Consider the following 19,551-nt stretch of genomic DNA (forward strand, 5'->3'; position numbering starts at 1 on the left):
AGGCTGCCCTGTCGTACTCACTTTGTCACAGCAAAATTGTGTTTGTTATCGACAATGGCTTTTAACAAGCACCGCAAGCAACGAGGGGATATGACTGTAAGGAGATAAAACCTCAAAATAACGCACACTGTACTTTTCTCTCTCTGATGTTAAATTAAGACCACGTTTTTTCAAAAGGTCAGATATGATCAAAAGCTGATGCGTGCACAAGCTGTTTCCCCCTCTTTTCAGTGGCACCAAACTGATGCAATATTGGCTCTTTTCTCATTTTTTATCAGGCAAATCACCCCTTCTCCCTCATGCCTTTGGTATTCATACGCCACCTTTAATTATAGCTGAACAAACTAATAAAAAACGCACTTGATACACAACATTCAGCCAACGATTCTCACCTACGGAGTACAAAGAAATCTCAAATTGACTTGTTGAGTCTTCACAGCGTCCTCAGCCAACAGTCAGCCAGGCATAACTACAGCTAACTGTTTGTCTCATTAACTGCAGTTTGTATCCCATTAAACCGAGCCAGGGGGACACTTAATGACCCCACAGACGAGCAAATTACAGAGTTAATATTGTGATCTTTAATTAGACTTTACTAGCAGCTTCACGTTTGGAAAAGTTATTTTAAAGTCTTATTTTTCCATAGGAATCCCATAGTTGAGGCTTTAGCCTCCACAAGACAAGTTTACACACCCCACAACGGGTCAATAATCCCATTTGCTTCTTTTGGAGCATTTTTTCCCTTCTCTCTGCTAAACATCATGATGCAATTTGGGTTTTTTAATCACCGTTTTAGTAGTTACAGCGCGGCTGTCCGATTTCCTGCAACAAAAGTGTGTAGTGCCATTAGCGGAGTAATTCCACACAGCAGGCCTCCAGTTGTGCATGTGATCGGAGGAGAAGAAAACAACAAGGCTCACAATGGAAAACCTGAGTTAATGTCCTCGATCGTCCGTCCTTGTTGTGGTTATTTACTGGGGCAATTACATTCTGTAGACATTATAGGGCAGAAATACCTGCAGATGGGATATAATCCCTCTGCTCTGTTGTTGTGTTGTGTGTTTATGCGAGTTCATGCTGAATTTCAGGTGTGTTTAGCGTTACACCATCTCATGTGGCGTACTGAAACTTGTGACAGTCCCATAAGATTTCCTAAATGGGTCTGTTGGAGAGCTGGAAAGTTATCGCAAGGTCAGCTCTGAGTCATGGCGCTGATGGCAGACCACTGGGGAGTGTGGTGCAGCGCCGGGATAGTTTGCTACTGTGTCATCGTTACATTAAGAGATGTCAAGGTCACGGCGTTTAAGTGCTTCCACAAAGAATCCCCTCTTCTCTCTGCGCTGGCCTCTACAAGTCATTTTGTGGACAACCACACACCTATAGTAAAGTGTATTTTTACACATGCCCAGTGCCATATGCCTGACAACATGGAGGCTAACCTCTCCGTTTTGGCTCTCTCAACATTTCAGTCCGATGCAGATGTCAAACAAGCAAAGCCACGCAGCGGGTCAGATATTGAAAATCGTGCACTTATAGAGTGAAAAGCAAAACAGAGGGAATTCTTGTCCTGTTTAAAACTTTGTCTTATATAAACCCAGCCAGGGCTGGGGTGATATCTGATAAAATAGATCAAAATTACATTATTGGCTTTTATAGCCCACTGAAAACATAGCCCAAAGGTATGCTATTTGGCAGAGAGCAGCTCGTAATATGTCTAAGAATTGTTACCATCTGGCTTGACTGCAGGGAATGCTTCTCTCTTAAAAACCTCAAAGTCAAAATGATACAAGTAAAACCCAGCATTCATAACCAGGTTGGCTTTTTATGGACGCCTGTCCACTTCGATTTGGCTCCACAGTGTCTTGAAGATAACTCATGCTATTTAAAGGTGATCTTTTTTTCCCTCTAAAAGTGGGTTTCACCTTTTCTCCCTAATGCTTCAGCATCCGAATACGGTATTATATTCAAACCAAAGGGAGTTGTTATTTGTAAAATTTGCAACTTTTGTTCTAAAAAGCAATCCTTGTAATTACAGAATGGCTTAGCAGTGAGGAAAAAAACAGAGCTCCGGTTTTAAGTTTTCCTGGTGAGATTAATCGATACACCCTCCCAAAACCAGAGACATACAATATGCAACCCCCCTAACTGGACAAGAAAATGTTATCCCCTGACATTTTAACCCCTTTTTTCAGAGCTACACCCTTCTAATCACACTCCTGTACACAGTTTCAGCCCCCATTACCTTATTATGAGATTACAATGTCAATGTGCTCAGAATTGTGACAATTACAGTAAGTGGTGGAGTAATTTTCAGCATTAAATGGGGTCTTTGTGTGCTATGTTGCTGTATATTTCCGCGGCCTGTCATAGGTTGAAAGAGGGCATTCTGGCGTCAAGTCAGATGCTTTCTATACGGTCAGTAAGGTGAGCAGGTACACAGATGCATATGTGCATATAGGAGCATTATGCCTGTATAAATGCAGACTTACATGTTAGTATTAGCAAACACACTCAGGGTCACACTGACAAGCTGCGACGGAGCAGGAATCCCACTGTGTATGAATGTGTGTGTGTGTGTGTGTGTGTGTGTGTGTGTGTGTGTGTGAGAGAGAGAGCGAGAGGGAGAGAGAAAGAGGGAGACTGCTGAGGCCTGTGGCATATGAAACATGAGTCCCTGTTTAGCAGTGTGAACCGTGGGGGAGAGGGAAGGGGAGAGGCTGTTTTCTCAATGCCTCCTTGACCTGTCACTATTGATGATGTGTGTGTGTGTGTGTGCGCGTGGATCTGTGCATGTATGCACGTGCATGTGAGTGTGTGAGAATCCGGCAGACATCTACAGGGGGACAGCCACCCCCTCACCCTCCTCCCTGCTGTCGATATCCTCTCATGCCATCCCCAACCCACCCTCCCCTCCCTCCCCACCACTCGGCCTCCTCTCCTCCCCTCTCCTGGCGCCCCGGTATGAGAGAGAAAGCTGTTGTTAATAAAAAGTTTTCAAAGAATGGGATGAAAAGGGAGGTGAAATTGAGCGGCCCTGGCCGTATTATTTCTTCTCCGTATGGGAGCTGGCCTCTCGCGGTCTCTCCGACGCTCTCGGACCGGGAGGGGGTCGCTGGCTCGGTGACCATTACTGCCCTGGGGCCAAAGCAAATGATTTGCCTCTCTGAGGCTTCAAAGGGGAGCAATTACACTTAAGTAACCAAATGAAAAGATAGCCCAGCTTGGCAGCAGTTTGGGGGAAACAGTGGAGGCCTTTGAGGGAAGAGGCACCACACCTCAGGAGTAATATGTAACAGCTCGCATCACAGAGAAAAAAAGAGAAGAAGAAAATAAACAACAGAATATTCTGCCACTGAATTCAGAAGAAAAAAAGGTGCTGAAACCTCCCCAAACCAAAACAACAACATCATTTAGAGTGGTTTACCAATCCAGCCGATGGCTATTAAAGCAATTGTGGCTGTATAGAAAGACAGACCCAACCACTGGCCACTTTGGCAAGCCTATCACATAAACACATACTGTATGCAACATTATATTGTGGCAAAATTGGAGGAAATTAGATATGAATTCTTTTTTTTTTTAACTGTTTTTCAAATGTGCTGTCTTATATTATCACTGCTTTGTTTTAGTTAGCAGAAAAAAAGCCTCAGAGAGTCTCTGTTATCACTCATTGTTTCTCTAATGCTTGAGTTTGTTTTTTTTTGTGGATATTGTAATTACCGTCTAAGCAAACTTCAAGAGGACACGTGAACGTCTTGCGTCCAGTTGAGCTTGAGACGATGATGCGAGAATAAGATATAAATCATCTGTGCGCTGAATCGAACTGCATGTGTAACATAATGAATAACATTAATTGCAATCTTGGGAAGCATGAATTGCGGCTCTGTGAGTGGCACACATAAAGTCAGCCTCTCCCCACTGATAAAAGACTTGAAAAAGGCCCTATTGAGTGAAGTGGAGACTGGGAGTTTGGTAGGGGAGCTCACCTGTGGAGAGGAGTCTATAGCTGCATAGAAGGCCCAACAGCTGCCAGGGTTGTAAGTCTAGGCACCTAGCAGAGCCGCAGAATGGGAAATGCAAGGCGCTCTTTGAATGCACTGCCACTTAGTAACAGAAGGCATGTGCCAAACTTGCAGAATGAGAATGAAAACTCCCCCTTCGGAGTTCACTAAATATCAGCAGCGAGTCTCTTTTTATCCCCTCCCCTCCTCTACCCCTCCTCTCTTTCTCTTTTCTCCCTCTCCTTTAGTCTATTATAATTCCTCCATAAAAGAACAATGGTTGACTGAAAGACCCCCAAACCACAGAGATATACCAACAATCGGCAGGGAGAAGGAAAAAGGGGGGACTCAGATGAAGTGTGGAAGCCATCAATTACTGAGGGCCTAAAGTTAACATCCCAGCAGGATATGTGCATTAGAATGCAGATATAGGCAGGCTATGGGCAGCAGATGCCTAACGGAGCGGTCAAAAGAGCACCCCGAGCTCATGAGAGGACATATGCAATGTGGGAGACTCTCGCCTCGGAATCTACAGAAGAATAGAAAATTAAATTGAATGATGATTGTAGTAGCAGCTCAAAAGAGCTATTGTGTGAACCAAACTGGAATTATGGGTTTGCAATGTGACAAACAACTGACATCTCACATAATGGATGCCAATACACATGGCTGTGGTGCAGCCTCAATAAATCTCACACATCAGCAGCGAGATGGCCGTGGAGCTTGGGTTCGCTGCCGCAACAAGTGGCCCTGTGGGCTCCAGTCAGGTTGAAAACGCACCGTGATTCCTCCACATGCACTGCCCTAACAGGATTTTCCCCTCTCACCACATCTCTCTATTCTGGCCGCTCAGCAAGAGTCAGCCCTCTGGGCTTCCTCGCGCTGCTAATTTACACTAGCCTGCAGGCTACCTTCACAGGCAGAACAGTGCAATTGTATTTTCAGGCTCATTAAGCAATAGCACAAAAAAGGGGAGCTCTTACCCCCCATCTACTTTCCCGTCCACGCTCTGTTCAGCGGGACAGAAAGGGGCGTACAGAAGAGATGAAAGGTGGGATAAAGAAATGGAGCAAAGTGCTAAATTATAGTTGTGAGGCTCTATCAGGTTGTTTGTGTTTACTATATCAGTTGGTTTGGGAGCCGAGAGCAGGACGAGGAAGAGGAGGAGGAGGAGGAGGAGGTCGGGAGCCGAGAGCAGGACGAGGAAGAGGAGTAGGAGGAGGAGGAGGAGGAGGAGGTCGGGAGCCTGCACAGTCGCTGCTTTCGATCTTCTGAGAACCAATCCGGCTGCTCGGTAGCAGCCCTATTCAGGATCAACCCATGCTTGTTTATTTGAAAGAGACCCCGCTTTTTTAACTTCCCACCCTCTCCATTGTTCGACTTCTCATGGGGAGGACTTTGAAATTGTAATCTCAGGATATTCAAACACACACATTTGTTCTGACCTTTGGTGCCTGCAATAACATTATTACTATCAGACAGGCATCGCCAATTTGGATCTACACTGCATTCAACCGCTTTGACTTCAGCACTTAGAAATGATTTATATGACGAATGATGGCTGAAAAAAGTGACAAACGTCCTTTTATTCATCATTGTTTGTTGTTTTTGTTTTTAAAAGGAAGTAAGTTATATACACATATATGTATATGTACATGGAGAAAAATCCACTTAACCTAAAAATATCATTAACTGCCAGTTCAGATGTCCTGTAACCCATCTGTTTATGGTGTGTTTTTCAGTATTACATTTAAAAAGCACTGATATAAAAAGTCTGGTTGTCAAAAGAAAACCGTCAGACATTTTTGGGTCACGTGAGATCAGATTTTAGCTTGTGGAAAAGCACATTTTCATTTATAAAACCTGACAGCTTTGTGCTTTTTTTTTTTTACTTTTTTTTTTTACATGAAGTCCTTTTAGCAGTTTTTGTCAATATTGGTGGGATGATTCTCATTTTCCTCTCCAGAGCAATAAATCAAGGTATCTATTCAGAATATATTTGAATTTGAATGTATGAGAACTGTAAATTTACCAGCTGTCGAGTATAAACCGAAATTATTGTCTCATTTACAGTATAATTAAATTTAATGATGAAATGATACAAACAGAAGAAAATTGGCCGACGTAAATTTGGATTTTTTTTTTCTAACCCAGTTCAAATATCAACTAACACATTTTTATGACATGCAGAGGAATAGATTTTATATAATATATTCCCACTTGCTGTAATTTATACACTAGTTGCTGGTTTTGGCCTCGCTGGGGTTTGAATCCAGCAGTAAAACAGAAAATTGATGCTGCTGCTTTGAGCTTTTTTTTCCTCAAATCTACTGCATCACAGTTTTGGCTGCTAAGAGCGTATGAGATTGTGGTGACATTCTTCGGTTTGTGAATGAGACCACAAAGTAGCCACACAAAGTTCCTCGTCCCCAGTCCTCAACCTAACTCGCCCACTCGCATTGTCTCTAGACTTTCCTCAAGAATGTGGATTTCTATGGCCGACAGCAAGCCAGACAAAATTGCCAATTGCATTGTCACCTCTTGTGGTTTTTCTCCTTAACAATCTCCACTGGCAGCACAGAGTTCAGGAGGAACCCTCTGTCTGTTTTTGAAGATGCTACAGAGGGAAAACACTGTTAAAGATGTTTGACAAAAAATTCAGCCATCTGTACACAAGCAAACGCTGAAAATGCAAATTCCACCACCACATTTAAAAGAAACAGACCCTGTTGTGTTTAGGTCTGAGTTAAAAACAGCAGCCATAACAGGACACTCTGTCCACTGATTGCTTTTTTACAGCCCAAAGCACGAAGCCATGATGAGGGCAAGTTGCTTCCTTTGCTTCAGCACGGCAAGAATATTTCCCTCATTACCCAGCATGCAAACACAGGGCGCTCTGATGCCACAAGAGGAAGTGGCTTTGGCAGAAAATGTCAAACCAGCGTTTAAGTGCAGGATTGAAGCCGGTCTGATGTGGATTGGATCATCTTGTTAAGTCAAATGAAAGGTCAAGATATTTTTCCACAGTGTTGAGCAACCCTAAGAGGAGCTATTTAAACTGCTGTTAAATGTTGGGGGCCGTGCTGATCACCTTGTGTGAGGAAGGTACACGAGTGTCGGTGTTGAGAGGGTTCCCTTTAAAATAATACGTAAAAAAAGATAAGGAAACGAAGGCTGAACTTCCCCACAGAAATGCTCCTTTTATACACTTAACGTGTGACAACTTGAGGCTGGACAACATTAGCACAACCTGCCACCCTCCTCCTGCTGATTTCATCCAGGGAAAGTGAGAGCAGCATGAGAGTGACACTCCAGGACTCACTGGCTTGTCCTTGTCTACTCTGTCCTGTCATGTCAGCAAAGTGTCCATCTCGCTGAGGCCTGTAGCTACAGGTCTTTGTGCCACTGTCGACACATCTCACAGGGATTGGGTTCCACAGCTCGCTCGCTCGTTCCTCTAAATGATCGGTTTGTTTGTCAGAGGGCCTCGCTACGGCTGGGAATTCACACACTGTTGATGGAGGACGCACACCAGCTCACCCGGGCTCCTGCAAAATAGGAGTTCATCAGCCGGTTCACCTGAAGAGTCCAGCCCAGAGATGGATCATCTTTTGAGTGTGCGATGCGAGAATCACGTTGAAGGCGCAGACACTTGTTTTCTCACTTGGCCCTTGCACTTTGTGAACAGGCTAAGTGGTACTGAAAGTGGCCCCCGCACACACACACGTGAAAAAGTTTAGAGGAAAGTGTTTCCCATCGAGCTCGCACCGACCTTGAGGGACAGATCTGCTTTCAAACTCACTAACACCTTCTGACACAGTTCACTCGCCTGCATGCTGTTACAGAAATGTCTACTTGGGTAGGGGAGAGGGGGCCCGAAGCTAAACACACCGCACCAAACACCAGGAGAGGAGAGGTAACTGTACTTCTTGTGTAGATTTATCTCTGGGTGTAGCTGTATCGGATGAATCTCTGTATGAGTCCGGGTGCTCCGCAGGCCGACTCTCATCCCCTTCTTGCATGACAGTATGGAGATGAGATAGAGGGAAGGGTATGCTGGGATTTAAACCCAAACCAGCTGGGTAACGAGAGGCCCCGGTGTGTGAGGAGACAGAGGGCCGGCTTTGTCGGATAGAAAATGAAGGAGTGGGCTCAACATCAGGATTTACTCAAGTTAAATCATCAAGCAAAGTTGTGCCCCGTACATGATGAGCAGTCGGTAGTTCTTTGCACCTGAGGGCTTTCAAGAGGCCGAGCGTGAGTGATCTCGGTAGAAGAACAATCTTTACAATCAGTCAGACGTTCCCTTTGTCTTTGGTTGTTTTTAGGGTCATATGCTGCGAGGCCAAGGCTAACAGCTCAGTTATTCATTGTCAGCCAATTATGCAATTAAGCATGAGGAAGACTAATAAAGAATTTTGGTGGAGTAAAAGCGGGCGTGAGGATTTCAGGTTCTTAGGAGACCGTTCTGTCCATCTTCTCACATAGCCACCTCTTAACGCTATATTTTGATAGTGTGGATGATCGTGGAGGTCTCAGTGGGGTCTCGGTGTGCTGCTGACACATTTAACGTGATATCAGCTGGGACGTGCTGAAAGGGAAGAATTTAGATTACAGGCAACATGAAATTTCAGGGAGTTTACGTCTCCTGCTGCAAAGCAATGAGCCTCTTGGAGGGAAGTAACAAGTGGACTACAGCCAGTGGTGGAAAGTAACTAAGTACATGTACTCAAGTGCTCTTCATCAGTACAATTTTTAGGTACTTGTGTGCTTTTATGCAACTTTATAGTTCACTACATCACACACACAAATATTTTATTTTTTACTCCAAGACGTGTGTATTAGTGACTGGTTGCTTTGCAGGTTTTATTTATATAAAAAAAAAAAAGCCTCTAAAATATGATTTTTAAAGCTGCACCTGTCCTGTGGTATATAAAGTAAATAGAATGAGCTCCACCTCAAGCCACTACAAGAGTGAAATTCTGTACCATGTTCAACAATTATTCAATAATGTGGTGAATATACATGACACTGAATAGGGTCATTGTGCATGAGGAGTAGTCTTAGTTTTTGATAAGTACAGTACCTTTTTCTGATACACTAGCCATTTTTAACACAGGACTTTTATTTGTATTAGACGAATTTTACGCGGTGGTGCTGATAGTTGAACTGAATACTGACTTTATGAACTTTCACTCTCCAGTAGCTGTCAGAAAAGTGAGACTGAAGCGGATCATGTTTTGCACACAGTGACTGCTGAGCGCCTCTGACAAAACGTTCCCACGATAAATTCACATTACAAACTCCATCCAGACACTTTGAACGGAACGAGCTTTTCTCCCGTTATCCGTGATGTGCTGTGGGATGACTGTGATGATGATGATGAGGATGAGGAGGAGGAGGAGGAGGAGGAGGAGGATTTTGTATCACCGCTGTAAACTTTATGATTATAATAACATGTCAGAGTGAATTAAACTCGCCTCGACGTGAAACAGTTAACTGTCAGCGCCTGCTTCCTCCCTGCTCCACGCACTGGACTATGAAATATTTGGAGGACAATTGGTTAAGTGGAGTTAACTGTTGCCTTTTTCTCCCCGAGGTATCTTCCTGTTTGATCCTGCCGAGCCTGGCGCCTTGCAAAACACAACTTGTCTGGCTTATTAAATAGTATGACCTGGAGAAAGAAAACGCCTGTTGCTTCTCAACTGAGGCCATTGTGTGGCGAGAGGAGCTCCTGACAGGCCTTAAATTGCTGTAATGCTGTGTGACCAACAGTCATACCTAATCAATTTCTCTTTTCTTATTTGATCCGATTCTCGGGTTCATTGTTTTTATTTTCAGTGTCTTGATTTCTTGTGTGTTGCCTGTTTGTTTATTTACAAGTGCGATACGCTGCATTTTAATCTATTGATTTAAGATATGTTAGGTTTTTTTTTCGTCTTTCTCTCCCTCTTTTGATAAAAATATGACTTTGATTTCGACATGTGAGTCTTTAGTTCCTGCCCAGCTCTACAGTAGGACAATAATTCACTGAATAGTACCGATGGAGTGCCCGGCTAATGGATGTAAATGGTCAAGAGAGTCCTCCCCACTGGTTAATTGCGCTAAAATTGGTCTGAGCTACTTTGTGAGGGCCATCAATGGCCCTGCGCCGCATGGGGTCTGTATGATTAACTTCTCCTTCCTTTCAAAGGCCTCTTGATGTTCCCTTGGAAGGCAGCGGGCCAATCAAAGCCGCACTCGGAGACGTCACGGGGCCAACGTGACGAGCTGATTGGTGGGAGCGGGCAGGGGGAACAGCCCCTGTCCTTTTATAGACGACCCCGTACAGCGCGTAAGGGCTACTGGATACCGTTGACAGCGCGGAGACGCATATTGGACACTGTACACCTCGGCAACCCCATTCCTCTGAACGGGCCAGGCGGAGGTGCATGGCCCCATCCCCCTGTGTCATGATGAATCCTGTGCAGGGGCCACCGGCCCAAGACGCCAAACAGCTTCATCAGAGGGAGGAGACGGACACGGATGGCGAGGAACTGCAGCCGAAAGACATGACCACCGAGAAAGGATACAAACAGCAGCGGAGCAGCCTCCCGTTTAGCGTCGAGTCGTTGATTTCCAAGAAGACCACCTGTCGGACTTCTTACTCCCCCTCAGATTTAGCTCTGGTCCTGCCGAAGCCCGCGGCCGGGCAGGGCGCGCAGTTCTCTCCAAGGACTCTTTACGCGGACAGGAAGGTTTCCGCGGAGAGCTCGCAGGGTGTTTCCAGCAGCTCCAGCGAGGACAGTCCGCAGTTTTGTGAGAAAGATCAGAGCACTTGGTTCCAGACGTCCTCCTTCTCCACTCCGCCTCGTAAGTCCGTCCCTCTGCCGCTAGACTGCAGTAAACCAGGGACACCAGGGCCGTATTTATTCTTCTACTGACCATAATCAAGGCCGCATACAATATCACGTGTTATTAGGCTGTAGTTACTGAAAATCATACTTTCCTCGTTGTGCCACAGTAATATTAATGTTGCTCATAGCCCGTCAGAAGGTGTGTACATTTCTCTGGCATGTTTCCTTCTGTTATGTCTCACAAACTGCAGATAAAGTGTGGTACAGTGTTGTGAGCACTGAGCACGTCAAGCGCATATTTGGCTGCTGCAGTGGTTCTTTAACTGTTCAGACTGTTATTTCTTATATTCTTGGTCGACATTTTTCTTAGAAGATTTGATATTTAAGTAGAAATGCAGGAGAAAAGGCCACATGCGAGTGAATATTAAAAACTCGAGAGTCAAAGCGTGATCAAGGCTTACAATTCATATTTGCACGACTGGATGATATAGAGGCTTAATTTGTCAACAAATAATATAGTTTAGTGTTTTTACTGCTGACTCGGTGTATCTGCTCTATCAGGATAGTGTTGGCATTTAATACTGATGGGCCATATGTTCGCCTGCTGTCATGATCAAGAGTTTCAGTTTAATTTAACCTCGGCTAATTTTATTTGCCATTTTTTCCTCTAACAGGGAGCTCCAGCCCAAATCAGTGTACTTTAAGGAAGCACAAAAACAACAGGAAACCTCGCACGCCCTTCACTACCTCGCAGCTGCTGGCGCTGGAGCGCAAGTTTCGCCAGAAGCAGTACCTCTCCATCGCCGAGAGAGCCGAGTTCTCCAACTCTCTCAACCTGACGGAGACTCAGGTCAAAATCTGGTTTCAGAACAGGAGGGCCAAAGCCAAGAGACTGCAGGAGGCCGAGCTGGAAAAGTTTAAACTGGCCTCCAAGCCCGTCCTGCCCGCCTTCGCGCTGCCGTTCCCCCTCGGAGCGCACATGGGCTCTCCGACATGGGGCCCGTCCAGCGCCTTCCCGAGGCCCAGCCTGCCGGTCCCAGGACTGTTCAGTGGACCCGTCACCTATGGGATGTACTATTTGTCTTAGTGTTACTGAGTGTGTATGTGTGGTTTTAAGATAAACGTCCTCTGTCATGGTTGCAACACACTTATGAAGAAGGATGAAATCTTTTCTACATCTGGGGGGGAAAAAAAACAAACCTTTTTTTTTTTTAATATTTTAAATTTGGAGAAATGTTCTAACCTCCAGAATAGAAAACATTTAAAATCCGGGACACATTTTGATGTATAATGTTGTGCGTAATTGGACTGAGTGAGTCCATTTGCTCTCCTCAGTGTCCGGTGCTGTGGACTGTGGATCCACAGACCTAAATTACTTGGGCAATACTCCAAAAGTAAATGTCAGGTTTTTAAACGACATGCCTTAAATATCTCATCTCAGTCCAGCCTCCAGCGCAGCGCAGTAGTTTGTGAAAGTGGACATTTAAAGTGTGTCCACGCATGAAGGCAATGATCTACTGAGGCGGAGGAAAAATGTTTAAAAGCAACAGAAAAGTACTTAAACGGTGTCAGTGCCTTAAGAGCCGCGTCTCACTTGAAGTATTTCTGCTCTCTCAGCATTGACTGTTTCTGGCAAACCTGCTGCTGTTTGAATGTTTTGTATTTTCTCACAGCAGCTCCGGTCACGATTTCTATTTTTTTGTAAACGTGGAGCGAAATTATATTTTAGAAAAATAAACACAGACGTGTATTAGATCCTTTTTTTTTTTTTTTTTCTACTCTCACAACGTGGCCTTCATGGGTGTGATAATAGCTGTTCTTGGAGGGGTTTTGCTGTAAATGTAAATAAAATGTGTAGTGTTCATAAAGCCCTGCAGCCTCGCTCGAAGAGCAGCAGGAAAAGTGGTATTTATTGAATATCTTTGTATCTGTACTGTGTACATACATCACTCTATCTAAATCTACAGTTACTTGTAAAAAAACTGATTTTAGTAAATAAACATTATACAAGACCTGTGAAGTGGCTGATTCATTTTTATACTTTTATCTCTTTCCTATGAGAATAATTACAGTAGAGTTTAGGTCTGGTGAATGAGTGGAGCAGGAGTCTCAGAGTTTGTTGTGTCTTTTTCCAGGAAATATGACTTTATCCAAGGTTGTACAGACTTACACTTGTTTAGTAATATAATCTTTCAATGGAAAATGTTTTCCATGTAGCTACACATCCCAAACGCCATCCACTGTAGCCAAAAAAACTCATGGGCTCACCTACATAATTGTTATCTGATTTGAAAATGGCCGAATTAATTCCCAATATCTCTTTACTTTGCCCAACTTTAATGCAAAATAGCGGGCAGACTTTTCATTTACTTATCAAAGGAAGATTTCTGTATGAACCTACTGCGACAACATCAGTACTTCTGTTAAAGTAAAAAGGATTATTTTCCATGTCTTCTTTGCGCCATCACTCGTTAGTTTTACTTTTGATGTGATAAAAACCAACGCAAACGTGTGAGAGAAGACACACAACTGTGTTGAACGGGACTTGGAACAAAATACGCACATATGCCTCCCTCCTGTCCAACACATGTCCAATAAGACAATATGTGGTAGCCTACCTCAGGAGGCGGATATTCACCTGTTCTTATCGTGCCCATAGTTTTAAAAAAAATATTACGAACTAAATCCAGATTATCAGATCGATTGGATTTGCTTGACTTGCTCAGTCTTTTAATTGTCCTGCTGATGCTCCAGTGGTGGATTTTATTTATTCTGAATTGGTATAACACATTAGTGTAGTCTGGTAACAACGTCACCGTAACAAGCTAACTGGTAATTTGACAATATAAACCAACACAGGTTATGTTTAAGAAGAAAAATTAAATTCCTAATTTTCATGCTCTTTTGTTCTCTCCTCGCTTGTTCCAAAATAAGTGATCCTACACGTCTCCTCTGTGGGTCAAATACAATCACAGAAACTAGACTCACAGTTCGTTCTACGGTATATTTATATATTTTTTTCCATTAAAACATTAAACAGTTCATACACACTAAATGATGTAGTTTCAGGTGCAGCCTTGTAAACGAGCTTTGACCGAACAAATGAAGGCGGCGGACGTCGCTGCATGCTCTCTGTCCGTCCAGCAGGGGGCGGTGGCGGCCTGTCAGCTGCTGCTGCTGCTCCCTACGAAGAAAAGACAAGACAAGACTTCCGCTGTTCCGTCCTGTCGCAGATTAAACTTGGAAGAGCGAGGTGAGTACAGCAGCGGCGCGGGCCACTAAATCTAAGGACATGTAATGAAAACCTCGTTTAAACAATGATTTGTGCGACTTATACGTGCATCGCTGTGTGAGACACTCAAACCTAAACGTAACGTCCAGTCGATGTTTTGTGAAACTCTCTGAGGCTGCTCTGACCTTGCCTAGCTAGCTAGCAGCTAGCCTCCGTTAGCTAGCTTTGCAGCGCTGTTGAACTGACAAAGTGTCAAGGGCCCGGTGTCATTGATTGATTCAAGTCAGAAGTGGGTTTTTTTTTACCATCTTATTCCTCCATTAGTTATTAAAAACATGCCTTTACCACTCAGCACCTGCTGTCGGACGGTCTTTGCTGGCAGCTTTGCTTTAAATTGGCAGCGTTGCGTTCATGTCTTCATTTTACCTGCATTTATCGCTTCATGTATTAATTAGACATTATCTGCAGCTGTTAGCAGCTTGTACAAACCTTTCTATCTGAACTATATCACTACATATACAATAAATAACATGGTGGAGATACAAAGCCACGCCGCCAATGTTCCACACTTGGCCGCACACACACTCTGTTTCAGGTTAATTAGGTACAGCTAGTTAAAACTAATTAACTCAGATACAACAGCCCTGCAATAAATCCTACATTCATGAAGGTGACAGTGTTCAATTATGTGTTGAATCATTTTTACAGAGCTGTTGGTTCGACCTTACTGTGTTTGTGTGTTTTGGGGCTACTTCATTGTATTTCATGATACTAATGTGTGTTTCTAATATTTATATCTGATATAATTGTAGTGGAAGAAAAAGTAGGTATACTTCAGTATAACACTACAATTCATCAGCAGCCATGGCCTTCAGAATGCCCTCTGAAAAACCAAATGACTTGTTAGTAGACTCTAATAGTTACTAAACTGGTGTTACCCTTCATGAAAGTAGGAATTGTTGCTGGGCTCTTTCACAAACCGGCAACTGAGTGTGTGTGTATATACAAACAGAAATCATAGGTAACACAGGTAAACACGCACATTTTCTGGCCACATGTTGCCTGGAATATTTTGACGTCTGTCTGGACTAAGCAGCGTTTCCTTCTACGTTGCAGACCGTCAGGATGGCAGGCCGTCGTGTTGCCCTGAAGGCCATTGATTGGGTGGCTTTTGCCGAGCGGGTTCCCCCCAACCAGAAGGGCATGTTCAACGCACTGAAGACTCACAGCGATGCTGTCGCTGCCAAGTTAGTATTTCACCCTCAACAGGCTTTGGAGAGTCAACTTCAATCTAATGGCACAGAGCTTCATTCTTGACTAACGCACTGTGGCAGATCACGGCGAGCAGTGAATTGAGATCCAATAGTTCACTGAACTCACTGCAGGGTGGTGAGTGTATTTTTGCTGATTAGCAAAGCAGCATCAATCAGAGGGATTTTTCAAAGGAGTTTGCTGTGAAATTACCTTCTCGGCAATAGGAGAGTGGAGGTACAATTGCATATAAATGCATAAAAGGTCGTCTGCACACTAGGATCCATTTATGTACAAGTGTGCAGTTCCTGGTGTGTGAATGCCCTTTTCCCCCCCTAATATTCACAGATCAGGAATAAAGGGTCAAACTTATTAAGCTCTCAAACTACAGAGGTCTCTGCACTCAGAGTGCTGTAGTAATGATTTTCATCAGCCAACAGAGAAGTTGGCATCGCCTTGGATCCCTCCACAAAAAGCCTGTGGGATTTTTCCTAGAAGCTGTAAAGACACTAAGTAAATTAATGTCTGCGTTTGGCGTAAATGCATACACAAACGTCTGTACTCTCATTTACCCACCTGTTGGCAACCGCCATTTTTAAGACACTAAAAGCTTCAAAATCCAGGAGTGAGGTATGTACTGTGTTTTGTCATACAACAAAGTGTGCAAATCTCTTGTGTTAACCAGACCTTATCTCAGATATTTACAACAAAAAAAACACGCAATTCAAAAAAATAAAAAACCCTGACTAATTCCTACAGCACTATATTATGATTTGTTTTAGGGGAACAATGCGTTGCAGACAGTAATTGTTAAATAAGTGACACCTGTCATTTTGTTCTTACCTTCTTTCGTGCATCTTATCGGGTTATCACTATCAGTAAATTGCATCGGGCTATTAATTGATCTCTGTAACCGCTATCTTCTACAGTATTTGTCTTGTACAGATAAGTTTATTAAGTTCTGCTCATGTCGTCATACTGATTTGATTCTTTTTGCTCACTGTACCTCGTTGACATCCGTGTAACTGTAGCTCCTCTCTTTATACCAGACTAAACTCCCTGCCAGCAGCCCCTCCAGCCATTGACTGGAGTCACTACAGGAGAGCCGTGGCCAATGTTGGCATGGTCGATGAGTTTGAGAAGAAGGTGAGCTTTACTCTACGTTTAGTCAAGATGTCATAAGTATTATGCAGTCTCTCTATGAAACGTGGGTTATAATCCTATAGTTCCTGACGCTACAGAGCAACTTCCACTGTGATTGTTGGTGGCATATTTTTATGACTTTTCCAGATAGACTCCAGGATTCAAAATAACGTTGAATTCAGTGGTGCAGAAATACATTGGCGTCGTCTGTAGAGGTCATAGAATCTAAATGACAAATCTTGGCTCATCAGTTTTAGGATCTCTTGAAATTACTTTTTGTCCGAACTGCTTTAAGGGGACCAGTGTTAGTGAGTACCTGTGCCTGGAAAACTACAGCTTAAATTCCCTTTTGGCACTTCTGCAAAAATATTAACTTTGGCTGGTGGTTGTACACTAAGTCACAATTCCACATGCTTGTTTAGCACTGTTGGTTTGCGTTCAAGCGGTAAATCATAAATGTTTCTCCTACACACAGTTCAAAGCCCTGCAGGTCCCTGAGCCCACTGACTCTCAAACAAGTCTCATCAATGCGCAGGAGGCTGAATCTGTAAGTGATGACATCAAAAGGATCCATACATTGTCTGAATCTCAGCTTTGCTGTGCTTCTGTAAAAAATTCTTATGTGTATTTGTAACAACTGTCGGAATTTTAATGTGCTCAAATTGTTCAACATTTATGAGAATTCATTAGCACTAAAACAGATCCTGTAAATTTCATTTATTCTCTAACAGAATAAACTTGCGAGCGCTTACATTGAAGAATCGAAGGCCCGCGCCGCTCAGTATGAGCAAGAGGTGAGACAGGATTTGCATTAGTTGCTGAGACACCTTGTGGACTTCTTTAGGGAATCTGTGTTTAATTACCTCACTGTATTTTTCTCTGTCTCTCTCTATCTGTTCTTCCGTGTTTGGTCTCAGTTGGATAAGCTTAAGAACATGATCCCGTTCGATGAGATGACCATCGAGGACCTCAACAACGCCTTCCCTGAGACTGCATTGGACAAAGTCAAACACCCCTACTGGCCCCACAAGCCCATTCCTGACCTGTAATCCTATTACTAGACACTCACCTCACAATAAAGACTAAGTATTTTAAGGAGAACCATTTGGTGATTTCATTATTTGACAAACATCTGAAAAGAGACGGCATCTGATTTATTTTGAAATATGAGCTAAATGCAGTAAAGGTAGCTTGTGATGTTGTAGCTAGAGTCCATCAGGGGGCGATGTTGGTTAAGTTTTACTTTGAAAGGCAAGCTTGGTGGTTTAAGTATTAACTGTAATTTTGCCCTGCACTGTAATGTTATAAGTAATCTCTACTGTTGAATTTATCTGTAACTACATAATAAAATGTGTAACCATGACTAATGTGCTTTTGAGGTACAGTAGATGGTCTGGTAAACCACAGAATGGTGTAATCACTGTAATCAAATGATAGTTTACAATGCATATTTAGCATACAGTATAATGTGTGTCAGATATCTTCTCATTTTAACAGTATCACGCCGGAAAGTTAATCTTCATCTAAAGGTTAAAGCAAAATGTCAATCATTCCGGTTATTGTCCAATCGCTGGCCGACTGCTTGTGTTCCTCAACAGTCATTGGACGCCATGTATTTATTTACATAGAAGTGGGCGGGACAACAGCCCTTCGCGCCATTTCTGCATTTTGATTGGTCCATGGTTGAAGCGTCTCAGCTGTTGATTGGCCAGCGTTCTGGAGGAAGTAAAACAGGAGGGGCCTCATGAAAGCTGATTTCCGTTGAATGCTATTTGACAGTCAGTGACGATTGACGGGAGTCCATCAGCTCAGGTAAATGTCCTCTCTAATAACCTAGCGTTAATCTAATGACACATTTTCAGTATGCTTTGTTGTGATACTCGGAGTTTTTTTTTTTCCTCCAGCGTTAGTTAGTGGGAACAGGATCTATCCGCTCAGATGTGTCAATAACAGTAACGTCAGAGCTCAGTCAGATTGCTCCTGCGGAGGTCAAAAAGGGAACACAATAAAGCAAAATAAAGCATTTTCGTCTCAGCATTTATGATGTTCTGGGATTGTTTTATTCCCACATCGGTGAAGCAGACCACAGTAAACCACCCTCAGTAGCACCGACAGCTAGCTAACGTTATCCAGGGACAACGTTAGCCTCATGAGGTTCGGCTACAGATGGGATGTTCAGCCAGCTGCCCTCTGCCCTGCACTGGGAATAGATGTGTGATTGTGCTATTTTCAATACCACCAATTCAGCCAAACACTAGCAGCAATATCACCTAAAACGCTTAATGTTTTTCCAAACGGAAATCCCTCATTTTCACTCGTCCGTATGTAAACAAGAAGGCCCAGCTATGTCTGTCCAGCCTCCATCACCTACAGGCTTTATGTGACGGTTAGCTAGCTAACTGTTCACCGCTGCGTCAAAACACCCTCTGCTGGTGTGAATTAGCGAGCTCGATGTTTAATGAAAGAAAACTCCACTTTCTAGCATTTTGGCCCTCGATTCCCGTCTTGCTGTGTTTACAGCACAGCTAAACAAGCCTGCCAAGGGATTTACGGGGTCAGTAAGTCAACAGCTCTGTGGGTTCAAGTTGTGCAAAACTATTTCTGCTGGAGAGAAATATGAGCTGATGTCGTCCTCTGGGTTCACCTTGGTCAGTGCTTTGCTGCCATTTGCACTGGAGCTTATGCTCCATTACTTCTGGGCATGCTTGTATAGTGGTATGTGAAATGTAACAGTTTGGCTTGACTTCCAGGGTCAAAGGTGACCGAGCAGCCTGTGTCTGCATAGGGACTGGTGTCAGTTTGTGTTGAAAGGAGGACATGGAACTAAACACATGTTTTTCTGTAGTTCTCCCACAGTTAAATCATTCAAATATGGATGCAGTGCAGAGTCAGAGTACTTTCTAATGTCTTTTTCTAACCATACATGATATAAATGGTGGGTTCAGACACACCATACGGCCTGGTAACCCCACAGACCTGTTATTGTTATTGTGAATCTCATGGCCAAGAGTGTGTATTGTGTTAGGTGAAAACAGGCACGGTTGTGTCAGTGGTCGGCCCAGGTCTGCCCCTGGACAGTGGAGTCAAC

At 43.5% G+C, this 19,551-nt stretch overlaps 3 protein-coding genes across 5 annotated transcripts in view; all 3 read left to right on the plus strand.

Annotated features, from left to right (window-relative positions):
• The first annotated feature begins 10,432 nt into the window (after positions 1-10,432).
• Positions 10,433-11,924, plus strand: LOC139199209 (homeobox protein MSH-C-like). 2 transcript variants are annotated; one of them, XM_070828243.1, is made up of 2 exons: positions 10,433-10,857; positions 11,516-11,924. In XM_070828243.1, the coding sequence occupies exons 1-2, from the start codon at positions 10,433-10,435 to the stop codon at positions 11,922-11,924; spliced, it is 834 nt and encodes a 277-aa protein (XP_070684344.1). The 2 variants fall into 2 exon arrangements, with proteins under 2 accessions (XP_070684344.1, XP_070684343.1); XM_070828242.1 differs by having other exon boundaries at positions 10,433-10,853; positions 11,512-11,924.
• A 2,120-nt stretch (positions 11,925-14,044) lies between these two features.
• On the plus strand, positions 14,045-17,564 carry atp5pd (ATP synthase peripheral stalk subunit d). The gene is made up of 6 exons (XM_070827512.1): positions 14,045-14,090; positions 15,186-15,316; positions 16,370-16,466; positions 16,939-17,010; positions 17,195-17,257; positions 17,381-17,564. The coding sequence occupies exons 2-6, from the start codon at positions 15,195-15,197 to the stop codon at positions 17,510-17,512; spliced, it is 486 nt and encodes a 161-aa protein (XP_070683613.1). The 5' UTR covers positions 14,045-14,090; positions 15,186-15,194; the 3' UTR covers positions 17,513-17,564.
• Positions 17,565-18,202: 638 nt separating this feature from the next.
• pnpla6 (patatin-like phospholipase domain containing 6) overlaps positions 18,203-19,551 on the plus strand; it is a 33,465-nt gene continuing 32,116 nt past the window's right edge. For both annotated transcript variants that reach the window (XM_070828536.1, XM_070828535.1), the window contains exon 1: positions 18,203-18,275. The gene's annotated coding sequence lies outside the window, so the exon portion shown is untranslated. The remainder of the gene's footprint in view (positions 18,276-19,551) is intronic.

Source organism: Pempheris klunzingeri, chromosome 3, assembly GCF_042242105.1.
Source record: "Pempheris klunzingeri isolate RE-2024b chromosome 3, fPemKlu1.hap1, whole genome shotgun sequence".
In the NCBI taxonomy this organism is placed as follows: domain Eukaryota; kingdom Metazoa; phylum Chordata; class Actinopteri; order Acropomatiformes; family Pempheridae; genus Pempheris; species Pempheris klunzingeri.